This window comes from Penaeus monodon, chromosome 14, assembly GCF_015228065.2.
Source record: "Penaeus monodon isolate SGIC_2016 chromosome 14, NSTDA_Pmon_1, whole genome shotgun sequence".
Lineage (NCBI taxonomy): Eukaryota > Metazoa > Arthropoda > Malacostraca > Decapoda > Penaeidae > Penaeus > Penaeus monodon.
The window spans coordinates 38,033,982-38,043,981 of record NC_051399.1 but is presented as its reverse complement, the minus strand read 5'-3'; the positions used below and the strand labels follow the sequence as shown (position 1 = coordinate 38,043,981).

Here is a 10,000-nt window from a genome sequence, read left to right as displayed (position 1 = left end):
GTGGTGGGCAGCGGGAGGGACCCCGTCAGTTGCTCCGACGTGGTCATCATGAGCTACGACCTGCTGGCGCGGCGGGGCAAGGAGCTCCAGGACTGTAATTTCCAGGTCGTCATAATGGTATGTATATACGTGTAATATGTGTGTGTGTGTGTTTTGTGTGTTATATTTTATATATTTTATATATTTATGCATATATGGTTCAGTTGCTTGGGGATCGAATCCCCGCCGTGGGATTTGCAATAGAGGGCGTGTTAGAGCATTGGCTTTGCGATTACAAGGTCCCGGGTTCGCCAGCTCAGGCGTGATTGAGTACTGACAACAGTATACTGGGGTCAAAGTCGGGGCGAAAATGCACTGGCCACCCTACCATATCATCCACCGCAAGGTATCTTTACACAGGTATAACCATCTTGATGAAAGCCATAAAATATTGCTCAATGACGTCACTATGTTTAACCAGTGAGAGTGCGCCGTGAGATATATATATATATATATATATATATATATAGACATATATATATAATATATATATATATATATATATATACTATATTATATATTATATATATATATATATATATATATATATATATATATATATTATATATATATATATAGTATATATATTTTATATATATATATATATATATATATATATATATATATAATATATATATATATATATATATATATATATATATTAGTTTTATATATATATATATATATATATATATATATATATATATATATATTATATATTTTTTTTTTTTTTTTTTTTTTTTTTTTTTTTTTTTTTTTTGTGTGTGTGCGTGTGTGCGTGTGTTTGTGTGTGCGTGCGCGTGCGCGCGCGTGTGTGTGTGTGTGTGTGTGTGTGTGTGTGTGTGTGTGTGTGTGTGTGTGTGTGTGTGTGTGTGTGCACGTGTGAGTGTGAATGTGAGTGTAAGTGGATGTGTAAGTGTTTGTGTTGTATATGAATATGTGTGTATATATGTATAAATGTATTTGTACATGTGAATGTAGATGCATGTGTACATAAGTATATATACCTACAAATGTGTGTGTGTGTGTGTGTGTGTGTGTGTGTGTGTGTGTGTGTGTGTGTGTGTGTGTGTGTGTGTGTTTGCATGTGCGTGTGTGTGTGCATGTGCGCGTGTGTGTGCATGTGCGCGTGTGTGTGCATGTGCGTGTGTGTGTGTGTGTGTGGTGTGTGTGGTGTGCATGTGTACGTTCATGTGTATGTGTGCGTGCAATGCATGCATGCTGCTGTGGTGTACTAATAAATATGCATACTTTATGTATTAGATGAGAGTTTCAAATCTAGCTAATCAAAGGACTTAACTCTGTATAAACTGGTTTGCTAAATTCTGTTTTAGGAATGTTGTGTTCTGCATATTTTAGTGGAAAATTATTAATCAGATTCATCTGACACAAAAAATGTAGCCCATAATACATTTTTATATTAATAATCAGATATACTTTAATGAGCAGAAACTGCAAGGTGCAATGAATAAGGGCAAGAAAACTTCACAAAAAAAAAACAAAATTGTGAGGAATGATTGGTTGCCAGATATTTCTGTCTTTATCGTTCTCTGCCATTCTGATTTAAATATTGATTATATTAAGGTTGAGAATAGTAATTTTTATTGTTTTTATTATTATACTTATTTTATTGGTACGTTATTACAGTCCCCTCCTTTTGGATATCCATTCCCAAGCAGTGTCCATCAGTAGTGCTTGTAGTAATGGTTGGAGTGTTAGTATTTATCATTACTATTCACTTGTTATTTGGTAATCATGATTTCAAAGTTTTCTAGCAATTTCAACTGAAATTTTCCACAGGATGAGTCCCACATGTTAAAGAGCTTTAAGACAGCTCGGTACAAGGCAGCAGCGCCCATAATGAAGAAGGCGAAGCGTGTCCTTCTGCTTAGCGGCACCCCTGCTCTGTCCCGTCCCAGTGAGCTCTACACCCAGATCTCTGGCATCGATCCTAGTCTCTTTCCGAGGTAGGCTTTTATAACAGTGGTTGTCACTCAAATAATGTTTTTTGCTTTTGCTTCAAAGCACAAGAATTTTTAAAATTGTTTTTGGAGGAGGGATAGGATTTCTCTCTTTCTTCTTCTTTTTTTTTTTTTTTCTTCTTCTTCTTCATCTTTCTTTTTTTTCGTTTCTTTTCTTTTCTTTTCTTTTCTTTTCTTTTTAAAATTTTTTTTTTTTTTTTTTTTTTTTTTTTTTTAAGATAATTTTAGAATGAACTTGCTACTTCATACTGAAGTGTTTGAGTCATGGAAAGTATCTATTGTCATGTATAATGTATAATCATGTAAATGATTATACATTATCAGAGTTAAGGGTATCCTTATGATTTGTATTATATTATGGGGGATGCAGGCCTGATACTTGCCAATACCAACAGAGTGGGATATTCAAAATTAATCCACATCCCTTTTTTATATCTTATTGGAGCCATCCCTGAAAAAGAAAATCTATTGGTATACTCACAATAAAGCAGATCAATTAGAATTTTAAAACACTCCAGATGTAACTGGATAAAGCCTTGAAGCAATGAAATACACTAAAAAACACATTTGAGAACCTAAATTTAACCAAAGAAAGGAAAAACCTTGCTGACCGAAAGAACGTTGGGGGGTGAAAGATTTTGTTGAAGTTCATTTATCAGATATTTAATTACCTTTATTGTAATGCAGAAAATCTTTGCCAGTGAAGACATCATATACCTTGATTTTCTCTGGTTGATAAGTAAATAATCCATACAGCTTTTTGATTCAGAGATTTTCCTATATTTTTCTTCATCCATGCATTGCTGCATTGCTTTGTTAATTCTATTTGAGGCTTGCCATATTTCAGTGGTGATAAAGACAATAAAGTAGATATGTGAATGTCATTGTTTTATTGATGGATAACAAAATGTATTTGATATTTAAAAGTATGTATGTCGCTTCCATAGAATATGCTTTTTCATTTGTATTGCTTTCACCAGTTTTCAGGAGTTTGGAGTACGATACTGTGCAGGAAAGCAGCTCCCTTGGGGATGGGACTTTTCTGGCTCTAGCAACTTGGAGGAGTTACAGATATTGCTTGAAGCAAGAATCATGATCAGAAGATTAAAGAGTCAAGTACTTGATCAGCTTCCTTCAAAGCAAAGGTAACAGATTAACTAATTATTTATTATATACCAGCTGTGGTATGTAAATTGGAGTATATTTTATTACTGTTTTACTTTGTTCAGATTGATAATAATAGCATATTATTTTTCCAACCAGAATGACTGTGATCTTAGATCCAACAAGCATACATGCCAGTACAAAAGCCATGGAGGATGCAGCCAAGCAGTTTGGAGCAGTGAAAGGTGTCCAGAAGCATGGTGCTCTTCTTCAGTTCTTTGCTGAATCATCTCGTGCCAAGTGGAAGGCAGTGACGTAAGAGAGTAACTCTTTGTTTTGATGATGTATATTTATTGCAAAGCAATTTTTATTTTGTGGAGTTTATACGTTTCATGAAGACAAGGTTTGCCTAGGGAAAATTGGTAATAAAACAGGAGGTTAAGTGTATTAAGTAGTTTAAATTCACAACCAGAGACTGTTTTGGTTAAGTTATGCATGGTAAACTTTATTGGTTGTTTGTAAACATTGAGGAAGGGAAGGCATTTTTTTAATGTACAACGTTTTAGAAAATGGAAGGTGTCACATGCAGAATATTTACAAGCTCTGTCCATGTGTGTGCTGGACACATTCCAATGTACCAGGGACTTTCAGGCTGCAAGCTGTATGCTGCAGCTTACTGCCACTCTATAGTATTTAAATGAAATGATTTTGCTGTGGCACTATTATTGAAACCAATCTAATGAACAGATAGCAAAATATATTGAACTCTCATATCTTTAACAACCACTGTACATGTTAGATATTACATTTATTTCCTTCTTGTATAATCTTTTGTAAGTATGTTATTTATAAGGGCAAATGAGGAGACAAAACTCATGTGATATCACCTCGATTCTTGCTTTGCAGTGAATATATTAAGGAGCTGTTTGAAGCAGAGAAGAAATTCTTGGTGTTTGCTCATCACCAAATAATGCTGGACAAATTATGTGAGACTTGTGAAAATGCTAAGATTGAGTAAGTACATTTTTTTTTTTCTTTTCTCTGCTTTTATCTAACTCATTGCAGAGTATTTAAATGTTCTAGTAATAGAGGATGCCCTTGTTTTTAGGATTTGTATTTGTACAGCAGTGTAAAAACAATATAAATTTGTTCTTTAGCAGAGATTGAATTATTATATTGATTTTTCCATGAAAATCAATACTGTATCAGAATTGGCAATTACAGTATTGATAACTTGGCTTGAATTGCAGGCTCGTTTAAATAGACTATATAATCATTTGATTTTCAAAATGGGCATTGATATATGTTCAGCTGCATGTTAAAGTAATAGCAAAAAGTAAGTCTTTTTCCTTCTTCCTCTCCTCCTCCTCATTATCATCATTCTTTTTCTTCTCCTCCTCCTCCTCCTCCTCCTCTCCTCTCCTTCTCCTCTTCCTCCTCCCCTTCTACTCCCCCTCCTCCTCCTTCCCTCCTCCTCCTTCCCTCCTCCTTCTCCTCCTCATCCTCCCTCCTCCTCCTCCTCCTTCCTCCTCCTCCTCCTCCCCCCTTCTCCTCTTCCTCCTCTTCTTCCACCTCCATACTTCCAACCCTCCCCCTCCTCCTCTTCCCACCTTCTCCTTCTCCTCCTCCTCCTCTCCTCCTCCTCCTCCTCCTCCTCCTCCTCCTCCTCTCCTCCTCCTCCTTCCTCCATCTCCTCCTCCCTTCCCTCCTCCCCCTCTTCTCCTACCCGTCCCTCTTCCCCTCCTCCCCCTCTTCTCCTCCTCCTCCTTCTCTCCTCCTCCTCCTCCTCCTCCTCCTCCTTCTATAAATGTAAAAACTGTAATCCCAACAAAGCATTACATGACAAAAGTATAATGAAATAAACAATAAACCTATTGTTCTCAACAGGTACATTCGTATTGATGGAAAGACACCAGGTGAAGTAAGGCAGAATTATGTAAATAAATTCCAGACAAAGGACAGTGTCAAAGTTGCTGTGCTCTCCATTACAGCTGCTAACACTGGCCTTACACTTACAGCAGCTCAGCTTGTTGTATTTGCAGAATTATTTTGGAATCCTGGGGTTAGTATGTTGGATACGTTTCACTGCTAAACACATTATGGATGATACCTGCATATTTTATTTTATTTCTGTTTTGTTTATTTATTTATGCGTTTATCTATTAAAGTGCTAGACTTGTTAAAGGGATGTGTTATTATTTGTATTTTATTAAGTTCTTTTAAAGATAAATTTATTGTTTAACCCAGTTGGCATGTATGACTAGAGTACATGCCATGCCCTCTGTAATAAAATTTTATTTATTGTATTTACACATAGATGGCTCTACAAGTGCTTAGTCACCAAGGAGTCAGTTAATAGTCCTACCTCTCTCACCTGTTTACCCTTTTCCTCGACTTTTGGAAAGGGCTTTTTGCATTTTTTCATTGTCTTAAATGTTATTGAGATTTTAATAACAACTTAACAATCATAACATCAATAATGATAATAACAGTATTGATATCAACTGTGTTTAAAAGAAAAAGACATTTTCCCACCAATTCAAGGAATGAGGAAATCAGGATCGGTCACTAGGGCCTACTGATAGACTCCTTGCTGGCTGAACACAAGTGAAGCCATCTGTGTGTAACAAATTCACAAAAAGCTACAGAACATAAATCTGGAGCGGTTGGGTTTAAAGCAGTAGATGTAATAACTGATTAATAGTTCACTGAAGAAAAATATTTGTAAAAGTATATTTAAGACATTAATTTTATTTCCCTGCCCCCTTTCTTTAAATATTTTACCTTCAGCCAAAACTGAAGTAAAATGCAAAAGGGATAAAATAGAAATATTATTGCAAATAGCTTTATTTATTCATATATTTATTTATTTATTTATTTATTTATTTATTTATTTGCAGATCCTAGTTCAGGCAGAGGACAGAGCTCACAGGATTGGACAGGAAGACTGTGTGATGGTGCAGTACCTTGTGGCACAAGGCACAGCTGACGACTACATCTGGCCGCTGGTACAGTCCAAATTAGAGGTGCTGGGCAAAGCAGGACTCAGCAAGGATAACTTCTCTGATGCTGGATCAACTCATCAAAAAGTGTGTATAAAGATTGTTTTGTTTTTGCTTGTGTTATTTGTAATTATATGTTCAGTATTGATAGTATGTGGCAGTACTGTGGACATAATTTATAGATGAAATTATATTTTTGATGAACATTTTTTCTTCTCATCTGTCAATTGTTTAGATATTTATTATACATATAATGTTAATGGCCAAATATTGTATGGTAAAAGCCAAAATTTGATGCAGTTAAATAATCATATTAACAGTCCTCTGTTTTTTTGCTATACAGTTTAGAAGAACAGGATTCCTTTTTTGTCAACTAGATGTGCTTTATTTGAAGAGACAGCAAAACATTATATTGATAATAGACCTGTATTTCTGTTTCCTCCCTTGTCTTGAGCTCAAAATTATTTCCCATTTTCCTTCTTCAGGACTCAGAACAGGAGAGCATCTTGAAGTACTTCAGTGAAGTCGGTGGTGACGGTTTCATCGATGATGACCTCACTGATGAGCCAAAGTCAAAACGGATGAAGACGTGATGATTTGTTTCTTCTTTCTTCATAGATATATGTTTTTACTTGCTTGTTCATTTGAGAAACATGCTATTTCTGTTGATCATATCATATACTTTTGCTTCAAACAAGTTACCTATTATTGAAGATATCCAGAAAACACTCCAAAATGGTATGAAGCACTTTTAGTGAGTGTTAAAATGCATGAAGGTTAATGAGAAAATAGAATAATCATAAGTTGAATATCATAACCAGTTTGTTGAAAAAATGCACAAGGAGGATATATGGATCTAATCTATGTTGCATTTGAAGGGTAGCACCACTGGATTTTGCCAATGCTATCTGAGTGAATGATTTATATTTTGTGAAATATAGTATGAAAGGATTTCTTAACACATCATTAATAAAGTATATTTTATTGTTTGTTTCTTGGATTATTGGCCTCATTAAGTGCAAGATTGTGTCAGCGAAAGAATTCAGTACCTACAATGAAATGTTTATTGAAAGATTATGACCAGATCCAGAAAAACAATGCCATTTTTTGTCAAAACTGACTGCTATCATATCTTGAAATCAGTGAACAGTTAAAAAGGAAATATTAATCAATTTACCATCAGACACGATAGCACTATTGCCTAATGTGACATCAAGGCTTCCTACATTTTTTTAGGATTCACAATTGGTTCAGTGGTCGGGTGCACTTCGTGGGTGACTTCTAAGTGTAAAAGGACAGCGTAATGAAATGGAAATTCTGACTCATATATCTGGTGCGGAACTTTAACTTAAAAGTGATTAGATGAATTAAAAAAGTTACATGCTCCAACATTTCATGGTTACTTGATTTTCAAATGAATGGTATCAATGTGGCAATTTGACATTAATATGAGTGAGGTCCTGGAAGTCCCCAACCTAATATATAGATTTCTACTAATTGTACCAAACTATAAATGTTAAATAACAGACATATTGCCCCAGTCATGTGCACAGAACCAATCCACCATGTGTTCCTTTAGTGTTTTTTTGATGTAATCATAATCTTATTGAATTTCTTCAAGTTGCTGATTATAGTCTTATGTGACATATATTTTTTGTTTATATCATTTATACTCATTCAACTTAATCTTAACATGACAAAATAAATGTTTCATCAGTTATAATACCACAGACAGAAAAATGATACAACAAAATTATGAAATTTTTGTTTGAATCTTATCTTCAGATGAAAAATAATAATGACCTTTGCATTGTCCCCTGAAAGATTAAGTGATCAAATAAGCATAAAAATATATTCATTCATGTGGCATAGTTTTATTTTATATCATTAGTACTCATTCAATATGCTCATAGCATGATAAAATAAATGTGTTATCAGTTAAAAGTAATGTAGAATGAAAAATGATACAAAGTAACAAAAATGAGATGATATTAAATTTTAGGGTGAACCTATGTTTAGAACAAAAACAATATTGACCTTTATTATTTGGAAAATCCCTGAATGGTTAAGAAATCATGTAAACAGGGAAATAAACAAGCAAACCATGGAATGATTTGCAAACTGGTAGACAAACAGCCTCTCCATCTTTTCAACTACTACTCATTATCTCACATTATCATTACTTCTCTCACTATCAACATTTCTTGAAATCATAGTTTTTATCAGAAATAGGAGGGTCTTGAAAACTTCCTCAAGATCAACAATATCTAGATTTTTTTTTTTTTTTTTTTTTTTTTTTTTGACTGGAAATGAAGTATCCCTCAAGAAAAAAAAAATATATATATAACACACACACACACACACACACACACACACACAGACACACACACACACACAGACACACACACACACACACACACACACACAAAAACACACACACACACACACTATGAACACATGCAGTAATAATAATAATAATAATAATAGAACATGATGATAATGAGGATAATGATAACAACAACAACAATAGTAATAATAATTATTATTATAACTAAAATAATGATTATAATAATAAAAAAACGATAATAACGGTGAAAGAAGGTAGCAGCGATACAGCTACGAGTAATAATGATGATATCTTAAGGAAAGTAATAATAAAATAATAATAATAATTGCCATTATTATTTTTATAATTTTTATAATATTATGACTATTATCATTGTTATCATTATTATCATTATAATTAATAATAATATTATTATTATTATTTATCATTATTATTATTATTATTATCATTATTATTATTATTACATTATCACTATCATTATTGTTATTATTCTCATCATTATTACCATATATCAAACGACAACAAAAATATTGATTGAATATTTTAAATATAAATGTGTTTGGATTGACATCTGATGTGATTTTGTCTTTGTTATCGTTGATGCTTTCCTCAAAATGGATTAATGTGGCAGTTGCATTCATTTGGAATCTATGGCAGCTGCAGATACTTTATGTAACTAGATCACACATACAGACAGTGATACCCGACATTTGAAACAGGATTTTTAAAAAAATAACTACATAAATACTGGGTATTTGTTCCCAAAACCAGGGTATCAAGCGAATCCAGATTCAGATTCTCCTCCAGATTCATCCTTCAGTATCGCCAACGTGTGAATCGCCAGTTTCGACTCTTGGATCTGAAACACCTAAATGCCTGCCGTTTTTTTTTTTTTCTTTACATGGGTAGGAATTGACACTGTACAAAACTTTTAGTATGTAGTTTAATACGTATAATAGGGACTAGTTCACCATAAGCACAAGAAAGATTTCCTGGGGGGGGGGGACTTTTGATTTTGGTTTATGGTTTGTTTCTGGTTGTATACACTTCCTAAAAGTTCATTTCCAGGCTAAACCAATATTAAACTCTTAGACCACAGGTATTTAGATATCTACCATACAGAAGACATATCAATGAGGATGACAGAGTTATAAGTTGTTATCAGATACTTTGTCCCCTACATCGAGATAATAGGAAATTGTCCGTTCCAATTGAAGGTGTCATATACTTATATAACGAAATGATGCCATCGTTAGCACTTCTGTACGCAGCGTTATCAGTGCTGTTCAAGCGGCGCTTCCTTTGATGCTCAACATGAAGGTTTCAAAATCACTGATTAAGGGTGTAACATGTAGACGACAAACGGGTTTTTATCTTTGATGAACGTCTTACAAATGTATACATCCTAATGTTATATATTCATGTAATGGACTGCGAAAGACAACAACTATCGATATATTTGTACATTTAGTCCTTTTATTGAATAACCTGACAAAAGGAACACAGCCATAAGGCATCTCAACTGA

At 33.9% G+C, this 10,000-nt stretch overlaps 1 protein-coding gene across 3 annotated transcripts in view; it reads left to right on the top strand.

The window, feature by feature from the left end:
* LOC119581102 (SWI/SNF-related matrix-associated actin-dependent regulator of chromatin subfamily A-like protein 1) overlaps positions 1-7,116 on the top strand; it is a 57,636-nt gene extending 50,520 nt beyond the window's left edge. For all 3 annotated transcript variants that reach the window (XM_037929426.1, XM_037929427.1, XM_037929428.1), the window contains exons 7-14: positions 1-117; positions 1,840-2,006; positions 3,002-3,166; positions 3,285-3,440; positions 4,032-4,139; positions 5,013-5,187; positions 6,026-6,214; positions 6,613-7,116. The exon at positions 1-117 is cut by the window's left edge and continues 61 nt beyond it. In XM_037929426.1, the coding sequence (XP_037785354.1) occupies positions 1-117; positions 1,840-2,006; positions 3,002-3,166; positions 3,285-3,440; positions 4,032-4,139; positions 5,013-5,187; positions 6,026-6,214; positions 6,613-6,720 (1,185 nt within the window). In that variant the 3' untranslated portion in view covers positions 6,721-7,116. The remainder of the gene's footprint in view (positions 118-1,839; positions 2,007-3,001; positions 3,167-3,284; positions 3,441-4,031; positions 4,140-5,012; positions 5,188-6,025; positions 6,215-6,612) is intronic.
* The last annotated feature ends 2,884 nt before the right edge of the window (positions 7,117-10,000 follow it).